General features: G+C 38.3%; 2 protein-coding genes across 27 annotated transcripts in view; one reads left to right on the top strand and one right to left on the bottom strand.

Moving 5' to 3' along the window:
- The window catches only part of LOC138744384 (protein CC2D2B-like), a 127,610-nt gene extending 108,606 nt beyond the window's left edge, over positions 1–19,004 (top strand). For 16 of the 25 annotated variants that reach the window (XM_069900464.1, XM_069900468.1, XM_069900465.1 and 13 more), the window contains one exon: positions 2,612–4,705. In XM_069900464.1, the coding sequence (XP_069756565.1) occupies positions 2,612–2,959 (348 nt within the window). In that variant the 3' untranslated portion in view covers positions 2,960–4,705. The other 9 variants (XR_011345466.1, XR_011345467.1, XM_069900474.1 and 6 more) reach the window with 9 other exon arrangements.
- Positions 8,698–19,557, bottom strand: part of LOC138744392 (cyclin-J-like) — an 18,464-nt gene continuing 7,604 nt past the window's right edge. Inside the window, exons 2-5 of one of the 2 annotated variants that reach the window (XM_069900507.1) lie at positions 16,935–17,145; positions 14,007–14,306; positions 12,770–12,929; positions 8,698–12,688 (exon numbers count right to left, since the gene is read on the bottom strand). In XM_069900507.1, coding sequence (XP_069756608.1) covers positions 12,295–12,688; positions 12,770–12,929; positions 14,007–14,306; positions 16,935–17,145 — 1,065 coding nt within the window. In that variant the 3' untranslated portion in view covers positions 8,698–12,294. The remainder of the gene's footprint in view (positions 12,689–12,769; positions 12,930–14,006; positions 14,307–16,934; positions 17,146–19,557) is intronic. The other variant, XM_069900508.1, reaches the window with a different exon arrangement.

Below are 19,557 nucleotides of genomic sequence, written 5' to 3'. Positions count from 1 at the left end.
AACATTCCTTCTCATGAAAGTAATCCAACGATTCTATGAAGCTGAATGCCATGATTTAAATCAGTGGTTCCCAAATATTTTTGGGCTGCTGCTCCCTTGGCCTCCAGGCCACATCCTGAGCACCCCCCCCATCCATACAGTGGTACTGAGCATGGTGGGGGGGGGGTGTTAATGGCGCCGCTGAGTGGGGGTGGGATTAGTGGCGGCACTGAGGGGAGTGGTGGTGGAGCTGAGGAGAGGGTAGTAATGGCACTGAGTAGGGGGGGTAGTGGCAGCAGTGAATGAGCGGGAGGGGAGGGGGTAGTGATGCCAGTGCAACATAGGAGCCAATGAGACCAGCTCTCGCGAGAATGCTTTTGCGCCATTTAGTTTGTTAATTACTGCCACCCTGTTACTGCACTGGCTTCTTCATTAAACTTTGCAGCAGACTGAATAATAATAAGATTGAAGGCGCAGAACAACCACTTTTCTCTCACCGCCCCCTTGGATCTTTCCACTGCCAACAGTGGTGTGGGTGGGGGGGGGTGGGTGCGCAGCACCTAGTTTAGGAATCACTCATTTAAACATAGTGATGGTAAAGAAATAGTGATATAATTTAATATAAGCAGTCAGTGACAAGAGATTTTTCTATTCCCATGAGCCTATCGCATTTATCTTTCTTTATGGTAGATGCAAGTTTGGGAGGTGCAATTGAAGTAGGCTAGAGTGCAGAGCATTTTGTAAGTACGAGTTGTGGTGCACCAGTAATGGAGCAAATTAATGTTTGAAATTGTGATGTGGCGCGAGACAAGTGGAATGCTTTTTTTCTAAAGTATGTCAAATTTCATGAGTTTTGGAGTTGCGCTTCCAGACAAGTGAACTTCATCGGATCTCATCCTTGTAGTTGATGGAATCATCTGTCTCGGGACATACAGATTCTGGCCTGCTCATATAGCCACAGCATTTATTTAGGATTTTATTTAAAAATTTCCATACATGTAATTAGTAAATCATTATCCGGAACAATAAATGTTTACATTTAAGTAAATTTAATTCATTACATGATGATTATAACCCCCTCCCCTTCCCTCCTTCAACTCCTCACCCCCTCCACCAAAAATTAAAAAAATTAAAAAGTAAACAAAAGATAGCATCATGGATTGCTTGGAGTATTGCTTTCCATCACACTGGAGTCTACCAAAGTTTATATGATAAATTTATGTGATTTTCTTTAAAGGGATACAACTTTGAATTTCTGCATTCCATCTTCAATAAACTAACCCCCTACAACACCCCACCCCTCCTCCCTAAACCACCCACCCAATCCCACCCTCCACTAACCTACCTCCAAAGAAAATAAAAAAGAAAAGAAAGAGAAAGAAGAGGAGATCAACCATAACATCAGAAATCATCAATTCATTCCCATGGATTGGAGTTACACCACTACTCAAAAACTCCAACCCCTATAATCCAAATGAGGGCTCCAAGTTTTACAATAAAATAAATAATTATCATGCAAATTATGTTATTTTCTCCAATGGAATACAAGACCTCAATTCTGTATGTCATCTCTGAATACACAAATTAATCTCATTTTTCCAAGTAATTGTCAAACATTTTCTAGCCTACAGCTAATGCCAATCTCAAAAATGCAATTTGAAATCTACTTAATCGTAATTCTAAACTCAACCTCTTAATATTACCTAACAAAAATACTAAATGATCTAATGAAAATTTCACTTTCAAGATAACTTCTAAAAGTTTCTTGTCTATTCCAAAAAGGTTTTACTGTTTCACATAGCCAAGTAGAATGTAAAAAAAACTGACTTCCTTATGACACCTAAAACATAAATCTGAAGAAATAAAATTATATCTCCTTGATTTTTCTGTAGTCAAATATAATTTGACTTACATTTATAATTTTAGTCATACTATCCCTACATAAATTCATCCAATCATCCTGAAGAATAAGTATACCTAAATCTTTCTCCCATTTCAATCTAGATTTATGTAAATCCAACAGGCATTTTATTTTAACATAAAGCATACATCTCATTTATAAATCCCTTCTTACCACCCTCAGTAAGTAAAATTTCAAACTTATACCATCTACGTAACCGTAAAGTATGTCCAAAATTATCTGACGATAAAGCTTTAATTTGATAATAAAAAAGAGTATTTGAAGATGTATCATATTTCTCTTTCATTCTTTGAAAAGAAATAAAATATCATGCTTCATAATAGTTTTGCACAAATTTAATACCCTTTTCATCCCATAACTTCAAATGCTGATTATTAAGTGTAAAGGGGAAAATCTTATTTTGATACAAAGGAGTTTCTTTCTTGAGGTTTATAACTGACGACATTAAAATCATTTTTAATTATATTAATTGTTCATAATACCAGTTCTGCTTTCAATTGCCATGCGTACTTTATGTGATCATTCATCTAACTCATAGTATCTCTGTTTAGTTCTCGTAAATGCCTTTTCTGTTCTATAAGTCTGTGATGTATTATATTGAGGTTTTTGCTTACATTTATCCTCAGAGCTTCTCTTTTGAAGATATTTTTCCAAAAACATTATTTCTTGTTGTCCAGGGTAAACTTGTACCTCTCACTTTGTTCATTTTAGATTGGTGAGCTACTGAAAGAAAATAGACACCCACACCAAGAGCAGTTCAGTTTATACAAATGTTTATTACAAATTCAAAAGCTGATTTCAAACTACAATATGCAAGCCCTTCCCAATTACACTTATCAACGCCTGGACTGGTCCCAACTGCCGAAGCGAGGCAATGACCGCACACTTGTAGTAGGTTGTCGGGGTGCTGGTAGCAGCTTCTCCTCCTCCCCTGACCGGGATGTTAGCTGGACTCTAGAAGTTGTTCTTCTTGTTGAGAGACGTTTCCACCCCTCAGAGAGTCTCCACTTCAGCAGTGAGACCATGGCTTATATTACCCAAAAAATTGTTTACTCATAGCTTATCTCTGAATAAATGATTTAATTATCTTCAAGGTCTCCTGAAAGTCTGCGACCAACAAAAGACAAATGCATCTCTGGGCCTCATGGTGGAATTTAGATTATGTCTTCTGATGCAACTACATCCTTTGCATAAGCTGGTCTAAATCCTCCATTACACTTGTTCTAATATGTCTACCTCTTTCTTAATTTTAGAAGTAAATCTTATAATTTGGCCTCTCAAATATGTTTTCCAAGCATCCCATATTACAAATTTATCATTCACGGAGTTCAAGTTTGCATCACAGACTAACTGTATTTATTCTCTAATGGTGATTTCTTAAACTTAAATGATGGGTTACTCAATTATGGAAATACATTTGAAAATCAAGGGTAGATTGTTATACTCTTGTATTGGTGAAGGTCATTAGGTGATGCAAATCTTCCCTATTTAAACACTGTCTATATCTTTACTGTTGTGCAAAGAGGTATTGCTTAATTTGCTGAAGAGCTAGGAATGAAATCAAAGATTATGCATTCATCAGCACACACCCCATTTTTGAGGTTATCAATGAAGGAAAGTCTTGCCAAAACAGGTGAAATCACTGCACCTAAATACTGTGCATACAAATTCATTCAATGAGATTCTGGCCCATGAATAATTGACCTTCAGTATAACCATATAACCGTATACAGCACAGAACAGGCCAGTTTGGCCCCTACTAGTTCATGCCGGAACAAATCCCCACCCTCCTAGTCCCACAGACCAGCACCTGGTCCATACCCCTCCAATCCTCTCCCCTCCATGTAATTATCCAGTCTTTCCTTAAATGTAAATAATGTCCTTGCTTCAACCTCCTCTGCCAGAAGCTTATTCCACATCCCAACCACCCTTTGTGTGAAGAAATTTCCCCTCATGTTCCCCTTATAATTTTCAACAATCATCTTCTCTAATACTCATTGACTCAGTTTACAGGAGATCATTGATTTGTCTAATGGTGTAGAGGTCAAGAGAAATCACTTTCACTTCATCTTTGAAACTTCACTCTGAACCAAAAATATGATGAGGTCTGAAGCGGAGTGGTTTTGGTTAACCAGAACTGTGCATTGATGAGGACGTTGTTGCTAATTGACTGCTGCTGATGGCTGGCATCACCTTGTTACTTATAGGAAATCGATTGATCTGGCAACAATGATCTAATTGGCATTTGTCTTGCTTTTTGTGAACAGGATGTTCCTTGTAAATTGCAAGGTAGATGTCAATGTTATTACTGTACTGAAAGAGCTTGACTAAAATCACAGCTGGCTCTAGAGTGCAAGTTTCTAGTGCTACAGGCAAGAGATACCATTACACCATACTCCCACTATTTTTTTTTAGAGGAAAAATGACTATGATCATAGGAATCTTAGTTTGAATCTCATTGTTAGGAATGGGATTTTATTGAAGCCTCCTCCTCCATTTAACTTTTTAATTGTTCACTGCCATTCATGATGAACTTTGGTAAAACTGCAGACCTTTTTTCTGAGCCTTCAGTTGGGTTACTTAGCTGTGTTTTTTGTATCTATGCCCAATTCTAAGTTGATGGATCTGTCTCCACCACACAAAAAAATAAGTAAAACCAAGCATAGCCAAACAGCCCTTTTCTTTGCAACTGCAATAAGAAATCCTTCTTCCATTTTTAAGCCCTTTAAACATTTAGTAAATTTTGATGAGATCTCCTCTCACCCTTCTGAACTCTGAAGAATCATCCCAATCTGCTTAATATCTTCTCAGCCATCCCTGAAAATGGTACATTTGCTACTACATTAATCCAGCTCTGCCAACCACTGAACACGAATAATTCTGTAGTAGTGTGGAGAGCACCAAATACCTTGGAGTTCATTTAATTAGTGACCTGTCGTGGACACTCAACATCTCCTCACTTAACAAGAATGTGCAACAGGTACAGTACTTCCTGAGAAGGCTACAACAGCCAAGGCTACTGGCCACCATGATGTCATCCTTCTATAGGAGCTCTATTGAGAGTGTCTCAGCTGGCTGCATCTCAGTGTCTGATTGTATGTCTGAATATTTTGTACTGAGGACTGGAGAACGTCATTTCATTGGGTTGTATTTGTATAATGAGATGAAAATAAACTTGACTTGAAGTAGAAATTCTACTGCACTGGCTCACAGGACAAAGAATCTCAGGGTTGTTTGTGAGGTCATGCATGCACACTGACAATAAATCTGAACTTTTGAACTTGGAAGTAGGTTTATCCTTTGTGTTGGTTCACTGGTTACCTGTTGCAGACCCAGTCTGGCAAGTATGCTCCAGCACTTAGCCAGTTTGAGTGGTAATGCTAATAAGCCACTCTTGACCCACACCAAGAGTACATGCCATACTCCTGTTCCTTTCACGACATTGTGGCGGTTCACATTCTTGTAGCGAACCAGCCCCGCTTGTACCGCCGTACAAGCAAATACATGGCACTGTCGGGGGACCTCCTTGCCTCATTGTTTGAACTGAGTGCGCGCCCCGGGCAGCGTGATGATGTCACGCTGCCCTTAAAGGGGCATGCACGGGCTTTGAATTAAACTGCCGTTGAAACTCCCAACATGGTGGTGGAGAGTCTCTTTCCTCGTACAACATCAGTATTTTTACTAAATGTTTAACATAGACAAACACTGATTAATCATTTGAGAAAGTAATGCAGGTGGTAATCAAAAAGATCCTGCCATGTCCATGCCCTATCTGATGCCAAGTGGCCTGGAATCATAGGACTTGTGTGGTTTGTCTCTCATCTTCATAATGTTTATCTGCTATCTTTGCACTGCCAATGGGGCAAAGGATTATGATGGAAGATTCTGACTGATTTTAAGGCATGATTCTGTGAGCATGCCTCTGAAAGGTTATTACTTGACCTGTTTGTGGGGCCATGCTCTCAGCTGAACCCCAATTCCCATATTTTAGAGGAGGAATTTGAAAGATCAACCTGGCTGGGAATAAATTTAAGATTTCCCAATTCAATGCCAGCTACCTGGAACCTTTTTCCTCCAAGGGAGCCACATTTACTTTAGTCTTTCAGGATAATGAAGGAATTTAATGGAAATGCTTCCATGCAGAAGAAGAAAAAAAATAAATGTAGTAAAAAATATTAAGATAATCTTGTTTATCCAGATAATCCTAAAATGTGGAATTGTCTTCCATAATAACAATGGCAAATAGAATAGTTGTAAATAATGAGAACCAAAAATGAAGGGGAAGCGGGAAAAAGACAGCATAAATGAAAAAATGCTAGCAGAGACTCACATAGAACATAAAAATTGCTAATTTGGCCTGAATACCATTTTCATGTCCTGTAATTTTCCATGTAACTGTAGTATGTCAGCATCATGTATAGCAATTTTTGATTGTTTAATTTTTTGATTGGAAAATATACTTTGATTTATAAAGCATAAAATTTAGACACTTCAATTGCAATTTTTTTAAATCTCAACAGGTTTCAGGATTTCCTATTCACATGTGTTATTCCAAGTTGGAGTCAATATTTGACAAAGTTTACTGTACTGCTATTCATAAAACTGATATCCCCAATGTTGAATTTGCTGTTGCAGTCTATATTTATCCATACCCCAATAACGTATTATCAGTATGGATCTATATAGCATCTCTGGTTCAAGATGTATGAAAAGAAACTTGAATTTGCCATTGTTTAATATTTTTGACCTTGCTTTCTTTTGTTCTATTTTCCTTCTGTTATAGATTTTATTTACTTGAGCTCCCAATGTTGTTTATAATATTTTACTAATAATAAATTTTCTTAGCTGGACAATACTATTTTCAGAAGTCAAACCCACCTAATAATTTTTAATCCACCTACTTCATTCCTTGTTTCTGGAAAGATTAAAAAAACTTCCTCAATCTATTTTGTACACTGCTTTGTGGAACTTTACTGTTGGTAATTTATCAAATTAATTTGACTCCTGTCCTCAAAGATGTGTTCTCAACTATAGTATAAGAAAGGAATATTTACAGTTACCTCTTAATTGCTCGAAGTCAACCACCAGTCATTCTGTCCATATACAATTTCAGTTTTTGCAACTTTGAAGATAGGAGGAAACAAAAAAAAACTACTTTTTTTCTGCTGTTATCTTTTCTTCTGTATGAATGAAACAACTTTAGAAATAAATTTTGTTGCTTGTGACAATTGTGGACTATTGCTGGCGTTTAACCTGTTCCAAAAAAAATCCATTTTACTCGGCTCATCAGTAATGCAGCTGTTTCAGTCTGTTCAACTTTCCTCCAAGCTCTTTTGTAAACTGTCAGCTGATTCCACTCCTGTTTTCCAGCACATACTCCAACCTCTGTTTCTTCCTCTCTCCAAGTAAATTCATCAGAAATGCCATTGTTGGTTTTATCTGAGTGAGAATTATATCAGGTAGGCTGCATGATCACAAGTATTTCAGAGACCTGAAAAACCCACAGCAGGCACCGCAAGATGATGGAAAATTACCAATGCAAAATCTTCCAAATTCACTGGAAAGATAAGAGAGCTAATGCAAGTGCCCGCTCACCAGGCCATAATCCCCACCCTTGAGACCCAATTGCTTTCAGGCAGGCATTCTGGTCACATGACTAGCAACAGACTCCCAAAACAGAACACTCATTTTCAACCTTTTTCAGGGGAAGAGGCTACCAAATAGAAAATGCAGAAGATGTTGTGCAACAATAGGCTTTCTGTCCACAATGTATTGAATAAGTTGCCCAAATTAAACTAAAATTCTGCTGCTAGCACAGGATACAGGACATATCTCAATATCTGTCTCTCTAGAAACCTCAAACATTATCATATCTACTTCCACTACCTCTTCTCGCAGCCCATTTCAGGTACCTACTATTCTCTGTACAATCGAGAATACTGGATGGCTCATTGCTTCCCAGCTGTCAGGGTCCGGGATATCTCAAATCAAATTCATGGCTTTCTCATGAGCAGCCAGATGTTGTGGTCCATGTAGGGGCCCATGGCATGGATAAGATTGGTGACAAGATTCTGCAAAGAGAATTCTGGGAGTTAGGTGTGAAGTTGAAGGACGGGACCTCCAGAATTGTAATCTCAAGATTACTACCTGTGCCACATGCTAGTGAGGTTAGAAATAGTATGATATAATAGGGATGGCCAAACTTGTTTAATGTAAGAGCCACAAACGATAAAGCCGAGAACAAAATTCACACATATCTTTTTATTGTTACATACACAATTTTGTAACAAAAATTATATAAATTTTAAGAAATGCATATTAAATGCAATAACATGTATTCATGCATGTAGTTTTAAAACTGTTAATTTGTATTAATTTCAGTAATCACAGACTCAAATATGTAAAAAAAATGTAAACCAAAAAATTAGATATTTTGATCAGATTTCCACCTTAGAAAATTAGTCGGGCAGGCGAGAGGGAGAAGACCAGCAGCGCGAGTCGGGCAGGCGAGAGACCGGCAGTGCGAGTCGGGCGGGCGAGGGGGGATCCAAATTTCTAGAATATTAGAATTTTCCATGAACCGCATGTGGCTCGCGAGCTGTGGTTTGGCCACCCCTGATAGAACAAACAGGTGCTAAAGAGATGGTGCAAGAGAGAGGGCTTTAGATTTCTGGATCATTAGGCTCTCCCAGGGAAAGTGGGACCTGTACTGGCATGACAGTTTGCATCAGAACTGGAGGGAGACCAATATCCTTGTGGGAAGCTTTGCTAGTTCTGCTCTCGGGGGAGATTTTTTTGGGGGGGGGGGGGAAAGAAAAGGGTAGGGAGAGAATTTGTAGGGGGATGGGAACCTTAGAGCCCATCAAGCAAATAGTGGAGTGGAAGAGGAAAATGATGATAATAGGACTGCATATAAAGACAGAAATCAAAGGGTTTGCTTGGTGGAAATAATGTTCTCAGGAACATCTATTTTAATGCAAGGACCATTGTAAATGTGCTGAGGGCGTGATTTGGTATGTGGAATCATGACAAGGTGGTCATTAGTGAAATTTGGTTATAGGAGTGCAGGACTGGCAGTATGCAATATCTCAGGCTTCCCTTGTTTCAGATATGATAGAGCAGGGTTGGGGGGGTTGGAGGGGATGAAGGGGGAAGGAGTGGGATTGCTCCTTTGGGAAAATTTCCCTTGGGAAAGACTAGAGGGCTTTTTTACTTAGGCTATTTGGGTGGAGCTGAGGAATGGAAAAGGTATGACTACATTAATGTGGTTGTCTTGCAGACCATCCAATAGCCAAAGCAAATTGGAGGAGCAAATCTTCAGGGAGATAGTAGACAGCTGCAGGAAACAGGAAGTTGTGATAGCAGGTAATTTTAAAACTCCACCTATTGGATAGGACTCCCATATTGTACAAGGGCTTGATGGCTTAAGAGTTTGTCAAGTGTGTTCAAAAGGTTTTCTGAATCAATATATAAAAAGTACCAACTAGAGAGAGAGCAATACTGGATAACCTATTAGCGATCGAGACAGGACAGGTGACAGAAGTTTGTTTAGAACAGTGTTGCTCAACCTTTTTCTTTCCACTCACATACTACTTAAGGTGCATGTGAGTGGGATGGTAAGGTTGAGAAACATTGCTTTAGTCCCAATTGTTGCTGAAATATTTTACTTGAGAAAAATTGTCATTGGCCCATTTCCTTTGGAGTTATGAAACCATGCACATAATGAGTCAATTAATTATGATTAAAACAGTGGTTGTCACCCTTTTTCTTTCCATTCACATTCCACCTTAAGCAATCTCTTACTAATCACAGAGCATCTATGGCATACGGAATACTTAAAGTGGTATGTGAGTGGAAAGAAAAAGGTTGACAACCACTGATCTACTCCTTCCTTGGGCAGAGATTTCCACAGAAAATCAGTCAGGATTTTGAAAAGATTTGGTTTGTATATGTATACTTTTTGAATATTGAAACTAATACAAATGAGCAGTTTAAAAATTACAAACATTAATTAATATATTTTGCAACAAAATATGTATGCAAGAGCAAAAATGTATGAAAATCAGACAAATTTAAAAGCAAGTTATAGGTGACCCTGATAGCAAAAGAGATCAGGAGGTATGAAATCAGGAATAAAAAGGTTGATCAGCTCTATTGTATTAGTGGTGAATACTCAAATGGTTGAATGGCCTACTCTGCACCCATTTTATAGGATATCGATGACAAACAACATGTGGACTCAGCATCGATCAATGCAGCCCACCTCTGGTCATGAGCCCCAGTCTGAATAACAACCCTCCACTTCCACCCTTGGTCTTACCATCAAGCCAATTCTGTAAGTAAATGGCCAGCTCACCCTGGATAATCAAAAGATCTAACTTTCCTATCCAGCTGACCACAAGCAACCTTAAGAGCCTTGCTAATCTCCATATAGGCAATAGCTATCACTCTGCCTCAACAAAGTCACATCTTCAAAATAAAACACTGCCAATTCCTTTTCAAAGGAACGCAGATCCCACTCCCAGTTCCCTCCAGTAACTTGCCCAACACCGACAGCTTCCTATAGTTTCCTGACTTGTCCTTGCTGCCTTTTTTTTTTAAAAAAACTAAAAGGCACAAGATTAGCCACACTCCAGTCTTCCAACACCTCACCTTGCCCAATGATGGATGCAGTTATCTCTCCCAGGGCTCCTGCAATTTATTTACTGTACTTGCTTCTCACATTGAAACACTTGATCAGACCCCAGGAATTAATCTACCTTTATGCACTTTAAGGCCTCCAGCATTTCCTCTTTTGTTACATAGTCTCCCTACAAGAAAACACTATTTACCTCAAGTTTCCTAACCTGCACATGTTTCCTCCCCACAGTAAATACAGAGAAATTCTTGTTTCAGACCACACTCATTTCCTGTTGTTTAATGCATAGATGGCAACAGTAATTGTTAAGTGGCCCTACTCTCTCATGATTCCTTTTTTGCCCTTAATGTTCTGTAGAATATCTTAGGATGCCTGAGCCATCTCTTTCCTTCTCTTTGCCCTCTTGATTTCCCTTTTGACTGAACTCCTATGTCATCTGTACCACCCAAAGAATTCACTTGATCTGCCTATAACTGATCTCTGCCTCCTTTTTTATTGAAAACATCAAAATCTCTCATCTCGGGTTCCCTAGTCATGCCAGTTTTCCCCTGAACTCTAATAGGAGCATGTGGTACCCAAACTCTCCCCATCTTTCTTTGACTTCAGACAGCCTCTTCCAATTAATTCTTTGAAGTTCCTGACTAAATATTCTGGTCATAAATATTTTGAATAGACAAGAAGAAGAAAAAAATCAAAACTGTATAGCACTTAAAGTTCTCCATTCTGGAATTCTTGTAATGCTAACATACAAAATTACTTTATTCCCTTGACATGCTATTCTAGAAAGAGGATTACATTTTAATCACTATTTCTATCTTTGGCAAATTATGGTTTTCTCTTTGAAACATTAACTGAACAATATTTTAATTCTTTCACGTTAACTCCTCCTCGAACAGAAAAAGCATTAAAGTTTAAGCATTAGCAGACAGATTTTCAGAATCATCCACAGAAAACAAGAGTTGTCAAAGAATATGGAATGTAATTAATCTCACTTTTTAAAACTTTGGGTCATGATAGGTGAAGCAGACACAGTAACGTTTAAGTTTTTAAAATCTTAAAAAATTACCTGTGGAGAAAAAAAAGGACGTTTCTCCTTTAACTGGAATACAAAAGGAATTAAACATCAATTCCGCCAATCAGATTTGAAATGGGAGAGAAAAGTAGAACAAATTATTCTTACATTTGCTGTACTTTATTTACAACCTTGACTGTGATTACACAACACAATCCAGTTCGGCTAATGAGGCAGGTATAACTTGTTGAGTGGTTTCCCTCTTTAGGTGTCAAAAAAGTACATTTATTAAAAACTATATAATCAAGCAGTCCATTAACATTTAATAATCATGTCAGAAAGAATAATTACACCAGAAAAAGATGGTATTGAAATGGTCATTATTTTTGTAAAGTACAGGAGGGCAGTTTGAAATCAGGGTCATTTGGAGGCAAAACACCAAGTGTCCCAAATTAACATTCTGTTAATGCCAGCCTTTCAGCTCTATTCAAAATTCTTCCAGATCAAATAAATGTTATATTTTAATGGAAGTACTTATTGCTAAACATCAAATACTTCTGTAGACATTTTTTTTTAAATTTTGTAACTATTAGTGCTCAACAATCACATTTACAAAATAAAGTGATATTGTTACTTTTCATAATGTAGAAAAATGCCCTTTGTAAAGCATAATTATATTAATAAAAATGATCTTTCATTTAGTTCTGTATTTTAATAACTGAATTAGAATAAAGCAGTTAGCTTTTAAAGCATATTGCTGTTCAGGTTTAGATGACCGTTGACTTGGTAGCTCTGGTTAGGAATATCAATAGAAGATTTGACATCCACATTTGTTGTTAATGCCACAGCAGCATTCGTTTGGATGGATCTAGGAGCTGAAGGATTTGCTTGGATATTGGAAGGGTGTGGTGGCATTGCACATCTTGATGTCTGCCCAGTTGGAAAGGTACTCTGGCAATTCAGCAGAAGTGGCTGCTGCTGGGAATACTGCAGTAGATGCAAGTATGGTGGAGTGTGGCCCTCAGTCCAGGTTTGGGACGAAGTTGAAGAAGGAGTTGATAAAGTGGTGTGTCCCATTTGCAGAACTGATCTATTACTTTTCTGTTTGCCAGCTTCATTTACATCACTGTCATGAGCTCTAAAATAAACAAGAAAAACTCATCAGTCAATGCACCAAATGCAATTTTAAACAATTGCTGAAAGACAAAATGGAACTTACATCAACAGTTGTTCAACACAGGGTAACAGTGTTTCCCATGCATAAGCAGTAAGATAATACAGTCGGACAGGCCATAATGGGGAGAGTTTGAGCACAGCTCGAGATGCTGCTATGCAAGCAGCAGCAACTATTGAAGGGAAATAATTTAGAAAGCCATGATCTGTAAATAGAAAATAATCAACTCCATTGAAAGCACCTGCATTTAATAATTCAAAAATTACATCATTGTCAATTTTTACCTAGATACATATGATAAACCAAAGCAAAGTGTGCAGATTCTTGAAATCTGAAATAAGAGAGAGAGAGAGAGAAAAAAAAATTTTGAATAGAAATCGGAGAATTCAATGTTAATGCAATCTGGTTGGAGGGTGCCCAGATGGATTATGAGGTGTCGTTCCTACAATTTGCAGGTGGTCTTAATCTGGCAGTGCATATGATATTGGATAGACACGTCAACATGGGAGTGGGGTGGGAAATTAAAATGGATTACCACTGGGAGATCCCCCCTATTACAGCAGACAAAGTGAATATGCTTAACAAAGCAATCTCCCAGTCTGTGTCCAGTCTCTCCAATGTAGAGGATTGGAGGAACAACACCTCATATCCCCTCTGGGCACCCTTCAACCAGATGGCATTAACATTGACTTCTCTGGTTTCCGTCAGCCCCTAACTTCCAATCTCTCCCATCTCACCCCTTCCCATATTCCTATGTCTCCTTTCCTCTAGCTATCCCTCTGTCTCCATTCTTTCAGGTCTGCACTCAGAGCCACCCACTACCCCAATCAATTCTCAGCTTTCCTCCACTGTCATCCCTTCAATCTTCCATTATGGCCTTTGTCTGTTGACCTCTTCCCCTTTCCCTACCTTTTCTTTCCTTATCCCCCAGCTTTTTTATTCAAGCACCTGCCTATCTTTCGCTCATTCTTTGCAGAAAGGCTCAGGCCTGAAACATTGATTATAGGGATGCAGTAACTTGCTGAGTTACTCCATTTTTGTGAGTAACTAAATTTACCTGGATGTAACCCACCTCTGAGGCCTTATTGCACAAAATGGAAATAGATGAAACAAACTCCCCCCCCCCCCATACTAGAATAGATTTCTATTTGATTACATAGATTCTGAAATATCAAGCATTCCTCCTCAAACTAATTTTGAGGATCAGTTATTTGCATAATTATTCAAATATGCTGATATGCAAGTGTTTGAGTGAGTAAAACTTTGAATGAACAATAAATACCCTGTAAAGTAACTTCTAGAAAGTAGCCAGAGTACTTTTTGGTGTACAATTTGGTCTTCTCCAAGTAAAACATGGGCCACCCATCATGAAGATCAGTTTCATGCACAGCAATGGAGAGGTAGTAATCAATAAAATGGGCAGCAGTTGGTAGGCAGAGGTTCCACTGAAAGGATTCCAGTAACAAGAGCTCCATGTGCAATAAGGTCTGCTTGTTTAACACCAAATTCACACTAGTCATGCAATGAAGGCTGTTGAGTTGTTCAAGTTTGGGTACACGATCTTCTTTTTCCTCAAATTTGCCTGATTAAATAAAACAAGGTTTTCTTAGTCATGTTTATGAGGTTTACCAGCTGAATAATCAGATAAACAATTCTAAAATTTTAAATCTACTTGACTTTTTTTGTGAAGCTGTATTTGCTGTTTAGTAACACTAAATTCAAAGTGACAGACACAAAAGTACCAGACAATGACAATCTAAAAGTTCCAAAACCTCATTTGATATTCATTGAGTTTATCACCACCAAATCTTCCACCATTACCATCTGAAAAAAGGGGGACACCATTGTTAGGTCACAATAATTCAGAAGTTCAATGGGACTACCCACACAGATACAATGGCTGCAAGAGCTGGCCAGAGGCAGGGTATCCTGCAACAAATAACACAATTTAGGACATCATAATTCCCAGGTACAGAATAATTTCAGGCCAAAAACTCCTGGCACTCAACTGATGGAGGACTTGTGGCAAAATACAGTTTTACTTTAATGTTGCCAAAAGGGCTCTGCAAGGAATTTATGCACACTGCTCCAATTTCATATAGTGGGAACTAAATTTACCAATTTATTAGTGGGACAGTCTGCACAAAACTGGATAGGGTCCCACAACAAACAAGGAGGAATGCCACATCAGAGAGATCATCTTCCTAAAATTGGTTATTTCATTCAGGACATCATGTCTACGTCAAGCATTTTAAATAAAGACAAAAGAACCACAAAAGATTGTCATTAATAGACAAAAGTTATTACAAATTGTGATTACAGTTTCCAACTTCTGTCAACAAGCTCCAAATGATTCTACTTCAAAGCTCATATCGCATACTAGAGGCAAAAATTGGAATAGACACCTAGCAGGTGCATTTGTCTACCTCAAAGGCCAATTTTGGCCATTCGTTACATATTGACATTGAAATGTAATTTTAAAATATATATTTATTAACTTGATGTCATGGCTAAGACCTGTTTTGATAACCATCTGCAATGGTAATTGGAGGGCCACTTTTGCGAACATTCTGTGAAGGTATCCCACCATGCTGCTGGGTAGAGAGTTGCAGAATTTAAAACCAGCACATTTCCCATGCATGCAAAGTAGAGGGGAACCCATAGATGTCAGTGTTCCCATGTGCACACTGCCCTTGACCTTCTTGATGGTAGAGATTACAAGTGGAAGGTTTTGTTGGGGTAGTAACTGCAATACATTTTGGAACAGTACACAATTCAGCCAGAATGAATGTTTAGGTTAATTGACAGGGTACTAACCAAAAAGGTTGCTTTGTCATAGATGAGGTGAACCTTCTCAATTTGTTGAGAGTTGAATCCCAAGGCAAGTTGAGAGTTTTAAGAACTCCAGAATTGTGACTTGTAAATGGTGAAAAGGCTTTGTTGTGACAAAAGACAGTATAAAGGTACTCCTCAACTTGTGTCCATGTTCTGCCCTGACTGACCAGTCGAATCTCAAAATGGACGTACGTCAGAAGTGCCCTGTATCCATGTTATTGTTTATTGAATACAACAAGGCCACTTCTCGAGAGTTTGGCCATCAGCCAGCTCAAGAGAGAGGTTAGCCATCCCTGCCTTAGGCATTATTTTCATAGATAGACCCCCTACTTTCACCGTAAAAGCACAATTTTAATATTTTTCTTTATTTTTCAAAAAAGTTTTGGTCGGATGTACAGATGGTCATAAGTCGCATTGTTTAAGTTGTGGAATACAGTTCCTGACCTGTTGTTGTAGTCAGTGTTAATATTGGTCATCCAATTGAACTTTAGTCAAGACATTGGTGATGGAGACTGAACGATGCAATGACACCATACATCAAGGATAATTACTGAGACTCTTGTTGGATATTGTCATTGCGTGGCATTTTTGTGACAGTTGTGTTTCTTGCCAATTATATGCTTATGCCCAAATGTTATCCAAGTCTTGTGATATGCAACCATGGAGTACTTGTTTTGCTGAGGAGTTGGGAGAGGAAATGAGAATTTCCTCACTGACAATTGTATAGTCCCTACCTCAGGATTTAATGATGGAAAAAAGGTCACTGAAGATGGTCAACTTCAATGACCTTCCTTAAGAGGCTGCCTTGAGAAACGACTGCACCAATGTCCTGAAACTGGGATGATTGACCTCCTAACAACCACCCTCATCTTCCTAGGTGTGAGATATACTTCCAGCCATTTTGATGTAGTTTAACCACAAAACCACAATGTCAATATTTAGTTAAGTATTTCCTTGATATCAAGAGGATTCACTCTCATCTCACTTCTGGAATTCATTCTTGGAACTGAATTCCCAGAGTGAGGCAAAAACAGAGATAGTTATTGCATGGTTATTTTGTGATACAAATAAATATCTTGAGTTGGACAGAGGTCTGCTGTGCCATGGTCCTGGAAAAACCCATGTAGGGCATTAGTGGACAAGTGCCACTTCAGTCAGTGATGATACTGTTGACAACATGCATTATTTTAACTCATTTCTGCAGGATTTTGAAATGTTAGATTATAAAAAAATTAATCAGAAGTATAATACATCTATTTTTTATTTTATTTTTTTAAAAGGGCCTCTTTCAAACTGAAAAACATGGATCTCCCAAAATAAGTGAATTTTGCATTTCTGATAATTTATTTGGATCACCATATTACATCATACTTACTTGCCAAAAGTAGACAGGAGAGCGCCACCAAATGCAACTGCTGCACAGAAATATTATAGCGGTCCATAAATAAATCTAGAAGGTAAACAGCCAAATGCCGAGCAGTGGGACAAAGATGAAAATGATTGCTGATAATTGCAAGAAGATCTGCAAAATATCGCCGGACATTCAGCTGAGGAGAACGACTCTTATAGGGCAGTAGTTTTAGCTCCTGATAAAATGAAATTAGAATAGTAAGAAAATAACTTCAAGTCCAACAACTTTAAAGTGCATGATTTGCTTAACAAGAAACAGTTGCATATTTGAGGTCATCTAGTTATATCAATTAGCAATTACCTTTCTTCACAGTTTTTGTAATTATTTCATGGTTCTGATTTGCTACTCGAACCAGCTGAGAATACTTTAGGGCATGGAAAAAATGGGGGAGTCAAACTGAGTCTGCCTGGGCAAATTAAAATATGGCTCCAAATGATTTCTGTATGTTCACAATGGACAATTACCAATCCAGAAAATAATTGGAAAGACTTGAAAAAACAAGTTTGGAATTTTGTATGACCATGGCACTCTCCATCTTGAGCAATCTGTAGAAAATTCATATTCAAGTACAGACCTCTTAAGCAGACTATTAGGGTCTGCCAACATCCATCTTGGTCTTTGGGTAAGAAAGTCAGTCGGGGAAAAACACTTCATTAGAGCATAGAAAGGGCAGCATAATGTCCCCTGCTTTCAAAAAAGAGAAAATTATTTGATAGCTGGAGAAAATACTGACAATGCTATGTGTAACAAATATAACTAAATCTGTAATATTAAAAATGTCAGCCCAGTAGTTCATTTTAACAAAATTAACTTCTGGAGGAGAATCAGTTAAGGTCCATTCCGCGTCTTTGTCCGCACATTTTCCCCCCAATTACCTACCAAGTCGTTTTTGTGAATGCCTTTGATTTCCTAAGTCTAAAATCAAACATGCAGGAGGTGGAATCCAAATTAAACAATTCAGTGGTTCTCAACCTTTCTTTCCCCCCCACTCACATACGACCTGAAGTAATTCCTTAGAGCCCCTTTCACCCTTAACCCACGTCCTCTAGTTTTTAAAAAAAATGAACTAACCTTAGTGGAATAAGCGTGTTTGCATTTACTCATCCATACCCATCATGATTTTGTATACCTTTAACAAGACTCCCCCTCATTCTTCTGTGCTCCAGGGAATAAAGTACTAACCTGTTTAACTTTTCCCTGTAACTCAGATTTTCAAGACCAGGCAACATTATCATTTTTCATTTTCTGGTTTGCTTAGGTACAGAGCAAATTTGTGAGCCATTCACATCAGACTGTGGCAATAGATTTTAATGGATTTTCTGTTTAGAGAGTAGTAGGTGATAGCACCATAACCAGCAATAGGGTAATACTGACGCAGCTTACATTAAATCATCATCAAGTAAATAAGTTTTCCTAAAAGAAAAAAAAATTGTGGTGCTACCCGAGCTGCCTGAACAGCTGCACTGCTGCTGGCGTGGACCCACAAAGAGCAAGGAGAGGAGACACGACACTACTGCTCAACTACCAGGATTTAAACAGTCTGTAAAAGATGCAGGCAGTGGTTTAATTTTAAATTCTGCAACTGCAGGGTCTGGGTTTAGGGTGGCATCACCCATGATTGGTTACAGACTCAAGGGGCTTATAAACTCCAGGAAAGCAGAGGATTGCTGCGGGCACTGGAAAATGGGAAGACTACCCTCTGTTTGAGAAGGAGAAGCAAGGAAGACAAGCCTCCAGGTCAGTGATCACAGAGGCAGACCAATGAAGCACTTTGTAGATGAAGATCCCATGCAGACTGCAGTCAAAGGACTTACATCAGGGTGCAGACTGCGGGAGACTGGCTGAAAGCACATCAGGTATTGGAACCAGAACACAAGAGGGTGCCAAGAGTGCTGAAGGCTTCCTGATCACATCAGAGGTTTGGATCTGGAGCTTGCGTTGGAGAATGTGTGGCAGCAGAGGCTGTGGGTGACTCTTGCTTCTCTTTCTCTAACTGTAAGAGGTGCCCACCAATTTCTGCTGATGTCAAATCTGCCTGTCTTACAGCAGAGAAAAGCAAATTTCATGTAATGTTTCACCTCTTTTATTACATGGCAATAAAGGAATCTTGAATCGATTGTGCTTTCTTTTCTCCATAGGGACATGGGGAGTAATATCTTAAGGGCATTGTTAAGATTTGCTCAGATACAATAAATGTGGAATTTCCTGTATTTAGTACATGCAAATCTATTTCTCTCTTCCCCCCCCCCCCCCCCCGCCAAGTAATTAGGTAAGAATCTAGCTGCAACGCCAATGCTATAAGCCATTTTAGAACTCTGCATTGCCAAGTATTTGTAACCATTTTTGTAAATATTAAAATGTTCCTCGTGAAAATAATTCTTAATAATTAGATTTAAATGTTAGTTGTTAAATATATGCCTATTCACTCAGTTGACTTACAAAAGAAACATTGGAATCCATTCTTTTGTAAAAGTAAATAACTAAAAGTTTTCAATTTAAGCATAAAATACCAAGGAAATTAGACGTTTAAAATAAACAGAAACAGAAATGGATGGATTAAGTAGCACGAATCATGCAGCTAATACTG

This window comes from Narcine bancroftii, chromosome 10, assembly GCF_036971445.1.
Source record: "Narcine bancroftii isolate sNarBan1 chromosome 10, sNarBan1.hap1, whole genome shotgun sequence".
Classification (NCBI taxonomy): domain Eukaryota; kingdom Metazoa; phylum Chordata; class Chondrichthyes; order Torpediniformes; family Narcinidae; genus Narcine; species Narcine bancroftii.
Note: the sequence above shows the minus strand (reverse complement) of the source record. Positions and strands in the feature narration are given on the sequence as shown.